Source organism: Heloderma suspectum, chromosome 2 (genome assembly GCF_057233095.1).
Source record: "Heloderma suspectum isolate Gila_16-S chromosome 2, 16-S_ref, whole genome shotgun sequence".
NCBI classification, from domain to species: Eukaryota; Metazoa; Chordata; class Lepidosauria; order Squamata; family Helodermatidae; genus Heloderma; species Heloderma suspectum.
In genome coordinates, this window is record NC_139459.1 from 243,876,936 (window position 1) to 243,895,507 (window position 18,572).

An 18,572-nucleotide genomic window follows, 5' to 3' on the forward strand; every position below is an offset into this window, starting at 1 on the left:
AGGTTTGTAACCAGGGCAAAGTCACAGTGCATATTGACTAGGGAAGCCCCCGCCTGCCATCTGGGTTCTCTGGGTGCCTGCCCAGCCCCAGCCCCTGCTTGCATGCACCCAGACCCACGCTCAAACTCCATGCTGCTCATCAAGCTCCATGATCACCATTTTTTGAAAAATAAAATGGTGACTGCGAAAATGTGCATATTTGCATATATGCAAAATGGGACCATGAATCGTGCATATATACAAGATTATATACAGGCATTTGCTTGCCCATAATCTTGCATATATGGGCCATTCAAGGCCCCATTTTGCATATGCGCAAATGTGCACATTTTCGCAAATGTGCATATTTGCATCTATATGAATATGTGCATTTTTGCAAATGCGCATATTCACACATATGCAAAATAGGGCTGTGAATCGCCCACATACGCAAGATTACATGCAAGCAAATGCCTGTAATCTTGCCTATATGGCCTATTCATGGCCCCATCTTCCGTATAAGCAAATGTGCATATTTTCATGATCACCCCCCCCACAAACGGCGATTGTGGAGCTCAATACTGCCACCTGGGTGAGTGAAGGGGCTCAGTGAGCACAGGCAGGGGGAGAGAGGGGGAAGGGGCTCGAGGAGTGGGCAGGGGAGTTCCGCCAGATTCCTGGACGGAATCAGGCACCCACGCCATCCCTAATACTGTCTATCCACTATTAACATATCACATAGGAATGGTTCCTCAACCTCTGGCTTGTGGGCCTGGGGCCTTCGGAATATGCATATGCCTTACTCTCTGCCAGGTTCCTAGAGCAATCAAGTCATCCAGACACATGGAAAGCATCATAGAGTAAATACTGGCAAACACAGTGGTAAACATGCAAATAACCATTAGCATCTATCAAGGTTAAGGACCCACACCCAAAATATGGACATTACCTAACCTTCTTCTTGCACTCTCCACTTTTGCATTAGATACTTAGAGTGGGAAACTCAAACCTCACTCTCATCACATGCCATTGTGTCTGTTTTGATCTTGGGGGAAAACTTCCCCACAACCAAAGTTTAAAAAAGGAACATTTTTCAGTTAGAAATGAGTTTGTCAATGAGTTCATTCATTAATTGCTTAGTTCATCTACTTGCCTCTAATAAGGTCTTCTCCTTTCAGAGGGAAGCCTGTTTCTCTTCTGGCTAGCATGAAGGTTTTGCCCTTACTGCCAACACACACATGCGCGCGCACACACACACACACACACAGTTTTTGCACCAATTTGGAGGATTCAGGGATAACCCAAGTATGTGTTTTGTTTTAAGTCCTTCTGTGCTACACATGGTTCAAAGGAACCTACAAGGGCAAAGCCTACCCTTGGTTCCCCATCACAGCCATTTGTCAGGAGCGCCCTAGCTGCCTCTCGCAGTCCCCACCAATAGCTAACTCAGGACACAGACGACAAGGAATTCTTTCCGAGACTTTATTCCTTTATGACTCTTTCAGATACTAATCACTAGCGACAAAGCAAGGAACAGCACTGGGGAAAGATAGCAGAGTAGCCTAAGCTCCAGGTAAGGCAGTTGGTCCCCGTTTGAAGGAGAACCACGGGAAGACCCTGAACTTATGGGCTAGGGAGAGATCCTCCCTCTTTCCCTTGGGTCCTCAGGATGCAACCATTGTTTGCGCGCCAAAGGAGCGCTATGCCTACTTTCCGCGCCCTCCATCTGTCATCGCTCCCTGCGTCTGCGCCGAGCATCCAGCAAGCCCCCCTCCAGCGCTCTCTCACTGCCAGGGTCACTATCTATCCCAGGAATGCTGGCAGGAGGAATCTCTGTCAGCTGCTGTGCCTGTGAGAGATGAGCGAGCTCCTCTCCCACGGATTGCTGTTCCTCCTCAGAATCAGAACTGCTCTGGGGCTCTATTGGCTCAGTTTCCACCCTGACATCATCCCCGCTCTCATGAGGCCCCCCCTCATGCTCCTCCCCTGGGGCCCCGGGTTTGTGGGGGTACAGCTGGTGGAAGCGCCTCAGCAGCAACGGAACATGCACATTTTCCGTGGGTTCCCAGGATCACTCATCTGGCCTGTACCCCTTCCAGTCCACCAGATATTGCAGGCAGCCGCGAGAAAGGCGGGAGTTCAGAATCTCCGTGCCTCAAACTCCTCCTCCCGCTCCAATAGCACTGGCGGCGGGGGGGAGCTGGCTGAGCAATGAGGGTCGCCAGAAACCAGGGGGGACAGCAAGGACCAATGAAAAACAGGATGGATCTTCATGGAGGGGGGGAGAGCCAGGCGAAATGCAATAGGGTTAATCTGGGCCATAATCTGGAAAGGCCCCATGCGGTGAGGCGCGAGCTTCCTTGCGGGCGAGTGAGAGGGGAGGTATTGGGTGGACAACCAAACCCAGTCCCCCAGTTGCAGAGACGGACCCGGCTGGTGCCGCCGGCCCGCAGAGGCCTTGTAGGCTGTCCTGGCTTGCTCGAGGGAGTCCTGTAAGAGGTGCTGTACCGCTCACAACTCCTCTAAAAAGCCATGGGCCGCCGGCACTGAAGAGGGAGCTAGGGTGGATGGGAAAGGCTTGGGGTGGTAACCAAAATTGGCAAAAAATGGAGTTTGGTGGGTGGAAGCATGGCAGGCATTGTTATAAGCAAATTCTGCGAGAGGCAGCAAGGAAAACCAGTCATTTTGCTGGTAATTGACATAACAGTGCAAATATTGCTTCAGAGTCTCATTGGTGTGCTCGGTCTGACCGTCCGTCTGTGGATGGTGGGCGGAGGAAAGACGGAGCATCACATGGAGAAGCCCAAGTAGCTCCCTCCAGAAATGGGCAGTGAATTGGGCCCCCCTATCTGAAATGAGACCCTCGGGCCATCTGTGGAGCCGGAAAACATGTGCCAAAAAAAGCTCCGCCATCTCCCTGGCTGTGGGCCATCTTAGCAAATGGGCCATCTTAGAAAACAAATCCACCACCACCAGAATAGTGGTCTTACCATGTGAGTGAGGCAAGTCAGTGATGAAGTCAAGGGAGAGCAGTTTCCAAGGTCCTGAGGGGGTAGGCAGGGGGTGAAGCAAGCCTGTGGGCTTGCCTGAGGGGGCCTTCACCCGCTGGCAGGTTGAGCAGGAGGCGACATAGGTCTTGACGTCCCAACACACACGAGGCCACCAAAAATCCCGCGACACTCCGTGCACGGTCTTGGCGAAGCCAAAATGCCCAGCGGTGGGGGAGTCGTGGCACTGATGGAGGACCTTCTCACGGAGGGGTCTAGAAGGCACATAGACCTGGCCGGAATGGTAAAGCAGGCCACCTCGCAAAGAGAAGGGGGTAGAGTGGGGGAGGCCAGAGGCTAGCCCCAATTCCTCCACTTTTGTGCGGACAAAAGCATCCTGAGCCTGTTCATAGTGAATAAGTTCCTCCCAAGAGTGAGGTACCGCAGCTGCCGCCAGGCTCTCGGGGGGAAGAATCAGAGAGGGGGGATTTCCCTCACCCCCTGGCTGGAGGTCTGGCTTACGAGAAAGAGCATCTGCTTGTAGGTTGTCGGAGACCATCACATGGCAAATCTTAAGGTAGAACCAGGGGAAAAAAAGTGACCACCTAATCTGTCACTGGTTTAAGGCACAGGCTGTCTGAAGATGTTCCAGGTTGCGATGGTCGGTTCTAACTTCGACCGGGTGCTGTGCCCCCTCCACAAGATGACGCCAGGTCTCCAAAGCGGACTTGATAGCCAACAGTTCCTTCTCCCAGATGGTATAATTCCTCTCAGACATGTTCAGCTTCCTGGAGTGGTAGGCGCAGGGTTGCAACCTGCCGCCCGCCCGATCTGGCTGAAAAAGCACCGCCCACACTGCAAAGTCAGAGGCATCAGTTTGCACTACAAAAGGCTTCCTTGGGTCGGGATGTAATAGGATCGGCTCAGAACTAAAAAGCTTCTTAAGTTCCTCGAAAGCCTGTTGGGCAGATGCCATCCAATGAAAAGGAGATTTCCTGCCATTAAGGAGGTCCGTGAGAGGAGATGTCAGCCGAGCAAAGCTGGGCAGGAACTTTCTGTAAAAATTAGCAAACCCCAGAAAACGTTGCAAGTCCTTCTTGGTGGATGGAGCCTGCCAGGAAAGGACAGCCTGGACCTTTGCAGGATCCATCCTGATACCGTCAGCTGAGATAATGTAGCCAAGATAGTCCAAAGAGGTTAGGTCAAACGCACATTTCTCCAGCTTGGCATAAAGATGGTGCTTGCGGAGGCGCTGGAGGACGGTGGAGACATGGTGCTGATGGGCGTGGGGGTCCTCAGAAAATATAAGTAAATCATCGAGATACACAATGAGGAAAGTGTCCAAATAGTCCTGGAAGATGGCATTCATAAAACGTGAAAACGTGTGTGGGGGGGGCGCAGGCGAGCCCAAACGGCATCACTAGGTATTCATATGCTCCGTACCGGGTGCTGGAGCAGGTCTTCCACTCATCCCCCTCCCAGATGCGAATGAGATTGTAGGTGCCACGCAGGTCCAACTTTGTGAAAATCTTGGCTCGCCCCAGGCGCTCCAGCATCTCCGCTATGAGGGGGAGGGGGTACTTGTCGGGGATCGAGAACAAATTCAATGCTCTGAAAACGTGCCCCGGGCGGAGTTCTCCTGATTTTTTGCACACAAAGATGGTAGGGGCGCAGGCGGGGGAGGAGGAGGGGTGAATGAAGCCACGTCTGAGGTTTGTGTCCAAAAACTCCCGCAGAGCTCAAAGTTCCGGCTCCAACATCGAATACAGCCGGCCAGTGGGGATGGTTGCCCCAGGAATGAGGTTAATTGCACAGTCAAAAGGACGATGGCGGTGGAGCTGGTCAGCCTCCTTCTTGTCAAAAACATCCCGAAAAGCCGCATACGTCTCTGTAGGGATGGGGGAGAATTTCTCCCCAAAACTTCGGGGGGCCGAGTGCCAACGTATTCGGCCCCCCAAAGTAGTTTCGGGGAGAAATTCTCCGCCCCCCCCGGGATGGAACTTACCTTTCCCGAATGTCCCTCCTGGCGGCGGGTCCTGGCGGCGGTTCGGCAGGTCTTCGACAGGGGCAGAGGCGGCAGCTGGTCTTTCGACCGGCTGCCGCCGCCGCCATTCCAATAAAGTAAAAAAACAACAATGCCCCCATGATAGGCTACGTGACGATTAATGTAGCCTATCATGGCTAGATTTGCAAAGTCAGCTGTGATAGGCTACGTAAATCATCACGTAGCCTATCACGGGTGACTTTAAAAAAAAAAAAAAGTGCGTATGGATAATGGTGGCCCCCATAGGGAGCCGCTATTCCCATTCCTTATTTGGTCGCTGTAGTCTACGTAAATCTTTACGTAGACTACGGCGAAAATAAGGGCAATGCTGCGTTGCCCTTATTTTCGCCGTAGTCTACGTAAAGATTTACGTAGACTACAGCAACCAAATAAGGAACGCGAATGGCGGCTCCCTATGGGGGCCGCCATTTGCGTACGCGCTTTTTTTTTTTAAAGTCACCCGTGATAGGCTATGTGACGATTAACGTAGCCTATCATGGCTGACTTTGCAGATCTAGCCGTGATAGGCTACGTTAATCGTCACGTAGCCTATCACGGGGGCGTTTAAAAAAAAACAAAAAAAAAACTTTGGAGTTCGTGGCCAGGCGAGGCGGGAAGCCTCCTCCTCGGCCTGAATTTCGGCCGGGCGAGGCGGGAAGCCTCCCCCCCAGCCTGAATTTCAGCCGGGCGAGGCGGGAAGCCTCCCCCCCGGCCTGAACTTCGCGAGGGAAGCAGCGAAGCGCCTCCCCTCCACCGCGAACAAGCTTCGAGGACAGGTAAGTGACTTTCGTCCACCCCTATGGGCGAGGCGAGGCGCCTTCTCCCAGGCCTGCATTTCGGCCGGGCGAGGCGGGAAGCCTCCCCCCAGGCCTGAATTTCGGCCGGGCGAGGCGGGAAGCCTCCCTCCCCGGCCTGAACTTCGCAGGGGGAGCACCGAAGCGCCTCCCCCCCACCGCGGGAAATCTTCGAGGACAGGTAAGTGACTTTCGTCCACCCCTACAAGTAGCCTATCACGGGTGACTTAAAAAAAAAAAATAAGCGTTGCCCTTATTTTCGCCGTAGTCTACGTAAATATTTACGTAGACTACAGCGACCAAATAAGGAACGCGAATGGCGGCTCCCTATGGGGGCCGCCATTTGCGTACGCACTTTTTTTTTTAAAGTCACCCGTGATAGGCTACTTGTAGGGGGCGTTTTTTTTAAAAAAAAAACTTTTTATTTCGCGGCCGGGCGAGGCGAGGCGCCTCCTCCCCGGCCTGAATTTCAGCCGGGCGAGGCGGGAAGCCTCCCCCCCGGCCTGAATTTCGGCCGGGTGAGGAGGGAAGCCTCCCCCCCCGGCCTGAACTTCGGGGGGAGCAGCGAAGCGCCTCCCCCCACCGCAAAGCAAGCTGCAAGACCAGGTAAGTGGCTTTCGTGCACCCCTACTTCTCTGGGAAGATCACGGTAGTTGAAGAACTGCCAGAAGCAGACGAGGAGGGGGAAGAAAGGGTTAAGGCTTGGACTGGGACTGGCGCCTCGGTCGGGAGGCAATGCTCCTGGCAGTAGGGAGACACAAACTCCACTTGCTGAAACCCCCAAGAAATCTGAGGATTATACTTAGAGAACCAGGAAACACCCAGCATGACTGGGTATTGGGGAACCTTGGCCAAGTGAAACTGAATCTGCTCAATGTGGGACTGGGCGCGCAGAGTGAGCGGAGCTGTAATCTGGGTCACTGCGCCTGAAGAAAGAGGACACCCATCAATGGTCTCCACTGCCAACGGGGCAGGAAGAGGCAGGGTAGGAATCTTGTGGCAGAGAGCAAATGTTTCATCCATGAAACTGGTCGTAGCCCCAGAATCCACTAAAGCTAGGGTCTCCACCCCACCCCACTGGGTGGAGTGGAGGTGAACATGCAATAGCAGATGAGAGGGTGGGGGCGGGTTGCAGAAGGGACCCACCTGTTGAGGAACTGACCCCCACACTGGAGACCCCCAACAGCCTTGGGGGGCAGCCTAGTCAGGGGGATGAGGAGGAGGAGGAGGAAGGAGGGGAGGGGAGGCAGTGGGGCTGCGGGTCTAGAGTGGCAGATTTTGGCGAAATGTCCCAGCTTTCCACACTGAAAGCATTGGTGCTCTGCGTGCTGCCGCTCTAGTTCCTCCAGTGGCAGCAGGGCTCGGGTAACACCCAGCTACATGGGGTCTCCTCTGCCCCCACCACAGTGGTGGGGGGTGGGGGAGGGGGCAGGAAATGTGGGGGAATGGGAGGAGGGAAATCTGAGCCCCCAGCGCCCCGCTGGGTCTGCCGGCACCCCTCCAGCCGACTATCTATCTGGAGGCAGGTCTGGATGAGGTCCTCCAAAGTAGGCGGGCTAGGTGTGCTTGCCAACTCATTTAAGATCTCGTCGTTCAAACTGTCCAAAAACTGAGCCACCAGCGCGGCATCATTCCACTGTAAATCCTGCATCAGCAAGCGAAAGGCTGTCACGTAGCTGGAAACTGAGTCCTTGCCCTGCCTGAGGTGGTGAATCTCCCAAGAAGCCATCTGCGTGCGCAGGGGGTCACCAAAACCATCGCTGTCATGAAACCTTGATAGTCCCCGAGCAGGGGGTCATTAGTGAGAAGTCCCGAAGCCCATTTAGTTGCCACGCCTGAAAGTAGATTAATGATGAAGCCCACACGAACCTGTTCTGTCAGGAAATCCTCTGGTTGTAGGCGCATGTACAGCTCTGATTGGGCCCGGAAAATCTGAAAAAGTCCTTTCTCACCAGAAAACGTCTCTGGCAGAGCCACCGGGCACTTGCGCGAGAGCTTGTACCGCCGAGTCCATGGCAGCCTCCAGAGGCAGTAGGAGCAGAGAGAAAAAAAAAGAGGAATGGGGACCAAGCTGTGAGGAGCGCCCTAGCTGCCTCTCGCAGTCCCCACCAATAGCCAATTCAGGACACAGACGACGAGGACTTCTTTCCGAGACTTTATTCCTTTATTACTTTATGGCTCTTTCAGATACTAATCACTAGCGACAAAGCAAGGAACAGCACTGGGGAAGGATAGCAGGGTAGCCTAAGCTCCAGGTAAGGCAGTTGGTCCCTGTTTGAAGGAGAACCACGGGAAGACCCTGAACTTATGGGTTAGGGAGAGATCCTCCCTCTTTCCCTTGGGTCCTCGGGACGCGACCGTTGTTTGTGCGCCAAACGAGTGGTGTGCCTCCTTTCCGCGCCCTCCATCTGTCGTTGCTCCCTGCATCTGTGCCGAGTGTCCAGCAAACCCCCCTCCAGCGCTCTCTCACTGCCAAGGTCACTATCTAGCCCAGGAATGCTGGCAGGAGGAATCTCTGCCAGCTGCTGTGCTTGTGAGAGATAAGCGAGCTCCTACGTAATATTTTTAGCCTACGTAAATATTTACGTAAGCTCTTATGGCAGGAAAAAAAAGGAACGCAAATAGCACCCACTGCGCTATTTGTGTTCCCCTTTTTTTCGCCGTAATAGCTTACGTAAATATTTATGTAAGCTAAAACAGTGAAAAAAAGGGAATGCAAATGGCGGCTGCCATAGCCGCCATTTGCGTACGCTGGGGTTTTTTTTTGCTTGCCGTGATAGGCTATGTAAGTATTTACGTAGCCTATCACGGCAAAGGCAGCTATGCAAATGCCGTGGTGGCCACCATTTGAGTCCGCAGCAGCTGGCCAAGAGACCAGCTGCCGCTGCCACCGCCACCGCCACCAGAGCTGCCGCCGGAGCCGCTGCCACCGGAACATCCGCCCCAGGTAAGCTTTGTCCTGGGGAGAATTCTGCGGGGGGGGGAGGCCGTTCCACCACGGGTTTTGGGGGTCCAAATGCCAGTGCATTCGGCCTCACTGAAATCCGTGGCAGAATTCTCTGCCATCCCTAATGATCCTTTCTCTTTATTAGGTATCAGCCTCTCTTATTACAAGATAAAAACAATACAAGTGTATTAATAAAATCATATTAAATATAAACAATTTTAAATAAAACCAGTTTCAATCAAATATGATTTCAAAATATCCATAATCAGCGCATACCAATTAAAAGCCAGACAGGAGTTTTTAAAATCCTATTTAAAGCTGCCACAGAAGGGACCAGCTGTATCTCTTGGGCAAGAATTCCATAGGGTAGGGGCCAGCACTGAGAAGGCCCTAGTTCCTGCCAACCTTAGTGATCTTGGTGGTGGGCCAGTGAGCAAGGCTACAAAAATTATCTTAGAAAAATGGGCAAGTACTTATGGATGTAGGCAGTCCTTCAAATAACCTGGGCCCAAACTATTTAGGGCTTTAAAGGTCAAAACCAGCACTTTGAATTGGGCCTGGAAATGTACTGGCAACCAGTGCAGCTGGTACAGAATTGGTGTAATAAGATCTGACCATGTAGCAGCTATACTCTAGCCCCAACAAGGCCTCAAGCGGGTGCACTCTGCAAGCACCTGCTCCAGAACCTTGTTTTTAAAAAATGGAATGTTAGACCCAGGGCAATTGTTATCACAGATTGAAGGGTCTAGATTTGATATTTTCAGGGACTCTTTAAGGGCAGTTGGCACCATTCTCTCCCTCAAAGCAGCATGTATTACTTCTGAGATCCAGATATCCAGACCTGCCCTGGCAGACTTTAAAAGCCATGATAGGCAAGAATCTAGGATACAGGTGGTAGGCCTCAGTCCTCCAAAAGGTTTGCCACTTCCTCAGGTTGCCCCAGCTGAAAAGTGTCCAGACCAACAGGACCAGACAGTGTCCTACCTGCATCCACCTCTGTTAAAAATATGGCTTCCGAGTCCGCAGATGTGAGAATTTTATCACAAGTGCAACACAAATTGTTCACAGCAAGCCTTTCATGGTTCTCCAGTCTGGGCTCCAAAAGCCCTGACTGGAGCTGGCATCTCACCACTTGAAACAGTTCTGCTCGCCAGCATTGTGTTGGTGTAAAGGTGGCAGAGAAATAAGCTTTCATTGCTGCCATCATTGCTATAAAGTAGGCCTGATAATAAGTTCTCACGTGTTTGATTATATACGCTATGGGTTTTCCACCACTTGCATTCCAGTCATTGACCCAATCATTTCATGGCATTCAGTTTTTTAGAATACCAAGTCATATGTCCCATGGAGGGATGGGGTGGTGGCCGTTTGCCACCCCCACCATATTTTTTTTCTGTACCCTTACCATATGGGGAACCTACATGATGACTAAAAGGACTATCAGCTCTGGAAGAATACAGATATCCATAGGGAACCCAGTCATTCCAGACTGATGCCTACAGAAACTTGTGAGGAGGGGGGAATCATTTTGCATGAATTGCTCTTATTTCATTTGGGTATTGAACATTAGCCTTTTATCAGAGAATTAACTTATTAAAATTAACTTATTTTATTTACTTTAATTTTTAAAATTTCATTTCTATACCGCTCAGTAGCCGAAGCTCTCTGGGCAGTTCACATAAATTAAAACCAAAAAGCACAAAGTAAAACAATATAAAATATAAAAACATTAAAACCACATTAATTAAATTAAGAATACTAGTGAACAAGCTGCAACGTAAGTGTAATAATTTACAACTAGTGGTCAATTCAGTTCAACAAACCTTTCTGGATATGACTCGGGTTTAAGCTGGGATGAGAAAGAAACATGTTTAGTTTGTGGCTTAGATCTGGAAGGGAATGTGTTAAATAACTGCATAGTTGGCTGTTGAAATGGCCTTTGAGGAACACCTGCAAAGAGAACAAAAAACAAAACAATCAAAAAACATTTAACTGGTTCATGAATGGGATGGTGAATAAGAAATTGGTGGAACTAGTTAGTTGTACTCTGGAAAAGGCTATGCAGATCTAGATTTTCTAGCTGGATGTCCGCTGCATTTCTGTCCTTATTCTGGAATCCATTTCAGATACAAAAAACATCAAAGTTATGAAAAATTAGTAGGTTTAAGAAGGTCTTCAGGTTTCACTGCTACAAAGGCTTCACCTTACATACACAAAACAATCTACCACCTACAAGTTGAAGTGAAATAATTTCACAAGGTTAGTGTACTTCTGCTCAAGTTAGCTCAAGTTTGGTGTAATGCTACTGTACCATGCTGGCATAAGAGACCTCTGCACATGCACAACAAGAATGTTGGAATCCATGAAAAAAATCTCCCATTTTTTGTTAGTTCCAAGTTCATTCTCTTGCATAGCCATCACTAGTCAAACAGCAGGTTTGCTGTCAAAAACTCAAATTCCATACTGAGCAGAATTTGGTGGGATATACACTGTGGCATGCTAATGGTTGGTAGACACCTAAATTTCCCTGAATATCTCTGACATGTCTTTGCTTGGTTCACCCTGACTTTTTGGGAATTTGTACACATGTACCAAGGAATAATGAAGGGAGGTTGCTTTCCTGGCACTTAAGGAACACTTCCTATTATTCTCTTCACATCTGCATGAGTGTTGAAATTTGGGGCATAGCAACACGCATAGACTTCCCATGTTCATTATTTAGTATTTTAGCAGATTTGAGAACATACCTGTGGTCAATATTGGTGGGCATATCTGTATGCAATTTTCAGACTTTAGGGCTTTATAGGACAAAATAAGCACCTTAAACTTTTGGAAGAAAAAGCCAATGCAGGTCCTTGAGCAATGTGTTCCCAACAAGCAACCCCCACCAGAAGGCAGGCAACTACAATTTCCAAATGCATGTAGACTCATGAAGAATGCATTAACAGTATCTAACCATGAAGTTAAAGACATGAATATGAGTCAGGGCTAAATCTGATGAAGGGTTATTATAGCCTTCTCATGGAATACAGTGGTTGGGAAAAGAAAATACACTTGGCTACTATCACATCTTAGGGTTCCAGGCACAAGGATGGATCCAAAAGCATTCCAATGATTTTGAGCGCAGTTTAAGTTGCTTGACTTCCACCAACGTAAAGTGGAACACAGCACCAGGACCACCTTTCTGTTCCTTCAAATTCATCCTTAAAAGTCATGTTTCTGGATTACCTCAGCTTAATTCCTTAGCCCACTTCTCTTACAAAAGAATGGCTAAATCAGACCTAATAGCAACACTGACAATGACAACAACAAACAACAACAACATAACAATAATAGTGTTACATACTGCCATCTTCCATCTGAAAGAAAGAAAACAAAATAAATTAAATTAGAGTTGCCTAATTAATGATCTCTTCCAGTGCAATCCTGTGCATGTCTACTCAGACATAAGCCCACAAATGCTGGATCTAAGATCTGCCTTCTGTGAAATGAAGGGTTCTGCTCATAGACGGTCCCTCTGCCTGATTTTTAGGGATTCCCACCTCTTGACATACAACAACTCACCCCATGTAGCAAGGTATCCTGACTATGTAGCATTTTCAGGGTTTGGAAGGGCTGCTCTAGGAAGGAGTGGTGGGGTGGGGAAGTCCACTTCTCCCAGTGCAGTTAATCCAGCTTAAATCTGGATCCAACCCACTGAGTTGAATGGGGCTCACTCCCAGCTAAGTGTGTATAGGACTCCAACTTTGATTCTATGAGTCTTACTTGATTAATAAATCAGAAGATAGTCTGCATATGTATTAACAGTTCTAAAGAAAAAAGCATTATTTTTGTCATTAGGATAATGCACACACATGTAAGGATAGACAAGTGTGTCAATTTTGGTTTCTCTCAGTTTGTCATATTTCATTTCTTGTTTCATCTCATTTTCACATCAGTTTACAAGGGTTTTTTTTTTAAAAAAACTGTACACATTTCTCTTAATATTTGCATTTTTGCATGCACTTCTTTCTAATATACAGTAGCTTAATATAATATGTTATTGTAATTTTCACTGATGCATGCATTTTGTTACGTTTTTCTCTATGCATTTTGAATTGGAAAACTGTAGTGCAAAAATTGGAACAGCACAAATATTGTATAATTGGGTTTTGGTTCACATATTGCTTTGGGAAGTGCAAATTATGTAAGTTTGCATTAAAATATGAACTGAATGAATTTCTCCCCATCCCTGCACACATATCACACATGTCACAACAGGTATCATCTCAGAAGAGGTATTTTCTCTTGTGTTAGAGGATAACAAGTGTCTTTGTAAAGATAACACCTGCTGCCTGTGTTTTTGTGTAAGTATAAGCAATAACAACAACAACAATTTTTTAAAAAGACCATCAGCTACCTGATGGAGCGCACGTTGTTAATAAATCAAAAGATTTTTAATCAATAAATCTAACCAATTAATCAGCCAAAGGTTGCAGTCCTAGTAACACTTTTTGTAAATTCGTTCCTGAAAATATTATGTTTTGCCAAACTACCAATCTTTGAACAACCAGGGTCTGAAATCTAAAGAACCCAAGTGCTTTGCTTCCACATGTGCCCTATGGCTTTAGCAGTTTCTTCTGACTGAAGCTCCTGGCTACGAGGGATCTCCCGAGTTTTGAAAGTGACTTTTCAGATAGAATGGAGAATTCCAATTTGAAAGCCCTCGAGCATTCTGGAAAGCTCTCTATGCAGCCCTGCAAGCAGAGCTTTCTGTCAAGGAAAGATTAGGTCACACAGATGCTTTTTATCCAGCTCATGTAGCTGTCATGGCCACCCATATTAGACCTGTGAGTGGATCTTAATGGATCTTGTAGAGGCCACTGGAAGTCCCACCAGAAAGGAGCTGAGAAAATTTCATGGGTGGTTAATCACCCACATGCTCCAAGGACATCTGCCCTCTGGCATTCCTCCTCTCTTTGGGATCCTTTTGGCAGCGAATGAACTCCTTATTACTGCTGAAAGACTCATTGTGGGGGAATCAGCAGGCAGGATGAACCAGAGTTGTTCTGCCTGGCAACTGTTTTTGTTGCAGAGTGACTGACAAGTGAGTTTCACGAGCTCCGTCAATACAGTTGGGCCAGTACTGTGGGGCCAGGTCTAGCCCTTGCATTCTACCCTCCGCTGCTGCGACATATCCTGGTGGTGTGAGGAAAAGGCACATGCACAACCTGCTGCTGAGAGCAATCACTGAAGTTAAGCAGACTTGAGCCTAGTCTGACCCTGGTGCAAGAAGTGCCTGGAAACACCTTCAAGGGAAAGTAAGCTTCAAATGTTTCAGTTTAAAAAGAGAGAGAGAGAGAGAGATTCAAATGTGACAAATTAAATATAGAGTCTACAGCAGACTTTGTCGTAAGTGTGTACTCACTTCTGCCTTTTTTTCAGATAGATGATTGTTCCTAGATGGGAAAAAGGTAAGAAGAATTAATTTTATATATAGTGGGCATTAATAACTGGTTCAGATGTGATGTTTTTAAGACATAAAATTCACTGTCCAATTACTTAGCCTCCATTAACAAGGCTTGCAACAGAAGCCTTGCAAAGGCTTCTAATCCGAAGTCTTAGTCGCTTCTAAGTGAAAATGCATTTGTTATTAGCAAGGAAAAGCCGCCATGGGCACAGAAGAAAGACAGTCCTGTGCACCTTCCCTTAGATTGAGGGTGCAATCTTATGCATGTTTAGACAGAGAAAAGGCCTCCAACTCCCAGCTTGCCCCAGTCAGCTATACTGGCTGGGGGCATACTGTTAGTTGGGGGCCTTTTCTCTTTCTAAACATGCATAGGATTGCCCCTTAAGCTGCTTAGTGCAGCTGACTCTGTACTAAATATTTACTCTTAGCCTGCACATAACTTTGTATGAAATCATCCTATCAACCATTGCATAATAGAAGGGATGGGCAGATCTATCAAGTCTGTTTCTGTAGACATCCTCCTTTTCCCACTCTCAAGTCCATTCTGTGGCAGTTCTGTATGGATTTTAACACCTCTCCCACGAAGCCAAAAAAAAGAAAAGAAAAAAGCCCTATGTATTTTTGTATGTATTATTCAAATGCATCTATTAATGGATGCATATCTCCATTGGCTAATTGTCTGTTTTTGCATATCTTAGAAAATTACAGTGTTTGCACATTTTTCAGATCTGTGCATGTTTGAACAGATTTTAGACCACAGACATTTTGCTGTGTAGTTCGGGAAGGTGTGGACTGGGTAAAACTGGGAAGGAAGGAAGGAAGGGCCAACTGGGTAAAACTGGGAAGGAAGGAAGGAAGGAAGGAAGGAAGGGCCAGCCAGCCTTGATGGAGTGAATTTTTCACCCATCCCTGCAAAACAGTTTCTCAGTATACTATATGAGGAAGTCCCAAGTATTCTCCCTTTTTGCAAGTGAACCACAGGGCAAACTAGATATTACAGCAGCAATATTCTTTAGAAGTGGGGGAGGGGCTTAAAGAGCAGCATGGCTGGCAAATGGGAGCTGAAACGTTCTCATGCCTGTGGTTCCCTCTGAAACACCTCTTCCCAGTTGTTTTTGTCCTGGTAGGATTTACTATTTATATCAAAGCCCCACTAGGATAAAAATAGCTTGGAAGGCAATTTTAAGGGGTAGCACTGGTGAGAGAGGGGAAAATAGCAGGGCAAAGCACTATGTAGGTTACTTCAATGGTGGTGGCTTCCTTCTAGAGGTGAGATTGTTTCTTTCATATCTATCCATTGATGGAACAGGAGGCTTTTGTATCTTTGCCAAGTCTTCTGCCAGAGACCTAAAACAAAAGAGGAAAATAGCATAATAGCAGCTAATTGCTTTTAATGTGCCATGCTAAGTGGATAATTCTGACAGCTTGTGTCACAGAAAATTAAATACCTGATCTGTGGTGTCAAAGACTGTAAGGAAGGAAGGAAAGACAAATTAAAAGGAAACATAAATATATTTCAAAAATGTATTAAAAGGTGGGTAGTGTTTTATTGAAGGGATTTCTTACCGTTTCAGGAAAAGTTCTTTTGCCTGAAAAGATGTTAAATGAAGTAAAAAGAAAAAAGTTAGTCAAGGTAAGTAGTTGTTTGGTTTTATACAGTGAAGATTATCCTGGTCAGGTTTGATTCTGTGACTTTAATGGAATGTCATGATTTGAGTCATGGGTATGTTTGACAAAATACAAGAATATGTAGTAAACCTGTGAAATAAACCTTCCCCTCTCCCACATAAATGCAAGTCACCAACGATATTCATGTATTACATACTTTTCTCGACAAACATTCCCAGGAAGGTAATCTTGTCTTCTGTATACAGTGGGCTTTCCTAACCTGGTACCCTTCAGATGTTTTTGACCTCAACTCACATCTGCTCTAGGAAGCAAGGTCAGGAGTCCAGGGAGTTGTGGTCCAAAACATTTGGAGGGCACCAAGTTGGGGAAGGTGGGCATACAGGAACAATGTACAGTATTTAATTATGATCTTATGCCATCTGTTTGTACATCTCTTAGAAATTTCTTTTAATGTAAGCTATTCCTAATATAAACAAACAAACAAATAAATAAAATGTAGGGCACCCATGTATTACAGTAGCGTCAGGGTCATACTGCTAGCCCCATGGCTGATGTTGCATCCTGAGGCTAGCCCTGCTTTCTGTCTTTCATGGGCTGAGCATAGAGATCTGAAAAGGAAAACCTACATGTGAGCAAATACTTGTATGTGTAGGGTTTCCTTTTTGTGCCTCTGTGCTCAATGAGTGAAGGCTTGGGCTGGTGATAGCCCAGGGATGCAGTGTTGAGGGTGGGGCCAGCAGTGTGGCCCTACTGCAACACATGAATGAACTACGTGTATGGATGGGGGAGAAATTCATTCAGGTGGCTTCACATTTTCGAACCACTACACTAAACTCAGTTATCATATACAATTTGCGCTTGTCCGAATTTTGCAGTGGAGTTCTCCAATAAAAAAAAATGCATGTATTTGGGAAAACAACAATAAAAACATTATGTTACAGAAATTGCTTGCAAAAATGTGCATAATAGGCACCAATGCATACAAACATGCATGTACAGTATTAGGAGAAAGGACCACAAAAATGCTTATAAATTTTTATGCAAACTTTAAAGAAAATTCTCAGAATTCAGGGCAAGCCAACCTTAAGATTAAAGAAATTCTCAGAGTTTGAGACAAACCAAATGTAAGACTGAAAAAATGAGAAACAGGCAGAAACTGAAATCGACAGATTCATCCATAGTCGCACACAAGTAACATGTATAGAGGGCTATCATCCCGTATGGTATCTCTGAAAGTGAACGTAGTTTATGTGGCTGTTCTGCTTTTCACAATGCAAGCATGTCATTGAGAACTAGGTAGTAAACATCTCTTCAATTTTGCAAGTCTGAAGACAAGAACATACAACTGCTTTGCCTCAACACTATTTCCTTTTAGGAGATGTGAAATGCTGTAAAATTTTCCAGAGAGACAATAAAATAGAACATTTCAAGTAGGGATGTCAGAGAATTCCACCATGGACTGAAATGGGATCCAATTCCCTTCAGTCCGTGCCATGGAATCCTCTGCGGAACAGCACCATGAAGTCCTGTGAAGCCAGCAGTCATGCGGCTTTTTTTTCATCATTCACAAAGAGTTGCGGAATTTTCGTAAATAAAAACACAGTGTAGTATATTCCGATAATAAACATGTACGTTTTTTTTAAAAAATGAATTGTGCTCACCGCCTTGTTTGTGGGTGTTCTTTTAAAATTGAAATCCTCTGCCTCCGTTTACTTTCAGCCAAACACTTCCTCTTCCTAGGGGCTTCCCAAAAGAAGGCTGTCTTAGGTGTGCCTGAGCAATAAACTCTTTATTTAAAACAACACTGGTTTAAAGAAAGAAAAAACCTTTTAAAATGTAGGGATGGCGGAGAATTTCTCCCCGAAACTTCGGGGGGCCGAGCGCCAACGTGTTCGGCCCCCTGAACAAGTTTTGGGGAGAAATTCTCCGCACCCCCCCCCCGGGACGGGACTTACCTTTGGCGAATGTCCCTCCCGGCGGCGGGTCCGGCCGGCGGTTCGTCGGGTCTTCATCCGGGGTGGGAACGGCAGCCGGTCTTTCGACCGGCTGCCGCCGCCGCCATTCCAATAAAACAAACAAACAAAAAAAACCCCGTGATAGGCTACGTGACGATTAACGTAGCCTATCACGGCTAGATTTGCAAAGTCAGCCGTGATAGGCTACGTAAATCGTCACATAGCCTATCACGGGTGACTTTAAAAAAAAAAAGCGCGTACACAAATGGCGGCCCCCATAGGGAGCCGCCATTCGCGTTCCTTATTTGGTCGCTGTAGTCTATGTAAAGATTACGTAGAATATGGCGAAAATAAGGGCAATGCTATTTGCGTTGCCCTTATTTTCGCCGTAGTCTACGTAAAGATTTACGTAGACAACAGCGACCAAATAAGGAACGCGAATGGCGGCTCCCTATGGGGGCCGCCATTTGCGTACGCGCTTTTTTTTTTTAAAGTCACCCGTGATAGGCTACGTGACAATTTATGTAGCCTATCACGGCTGACTTTGCAGATCTAGCCGTGATAGGCTATTTTAATCGTCACGTAGCCTATCACGGGGGCGTTTTTTTTTTTAACTTTTAATTTCGCGGCCGGGCGAGGCGAGGCGCTTCCTCCCCGGCCTGAATTTCGGCTGGGCGAGGCGGGAAGCCTCCCCCACGGCCTGAATTTCGGCCGGGCGAGGCGGGAAGCCTCCCCCCCGGCCTGAACTTCCGGGGGGGGAGCAGCGAAGCACCTCCCCCCCACCGCAA

The 18,572-nt window shown here is 47.3% G+C and overlaps 1 protein-coding gene across 5 annotated transcripts in view; it reads right to left on the bottom strand.

Moving 5' to 3' along the window:
• LCP2 (lymphocyte cytosolic protein 2) overlaps window positions 1-18,572 on the bottom strand; it is an 81,564-nt gene that overhangs the window by 9,210 nt on the left and 53,782 nt on the right. For all 5 annotated transcript variants that reach the window (XR_014788365.1, XM_084838647.1, XM_084838650.1 and 2 more), the window contains 5 exons: window positions 15,767-15,789; window positions 15,649-15,668; window positions 15,443-15,547; window positions 14,155-14,189; window positions 10,575-10,701 (listed from right to left, as the gene is read on the bottom strand). Coding sequence is in view for 4 of the 5 variants with exons in the window: in XM_084838647.1 (XP_084694773.1) it covers window positions 10,575-10,701; window positions 14,155-14,189; window positions 15,443-15,547; window positions 15,649-15,668; window positions 15,767-15,789 (310 nt within the window). In the remaining variant the exon portion in view is untranslated. The remainder of the gene's footprint in view (window positions 1-10,574; window positions 10,702-14,154; window positions 14,190-15,442; window positions 15,548-15,648; window positions 15,669-15,766; window positions 15,790-18,572) is intronic.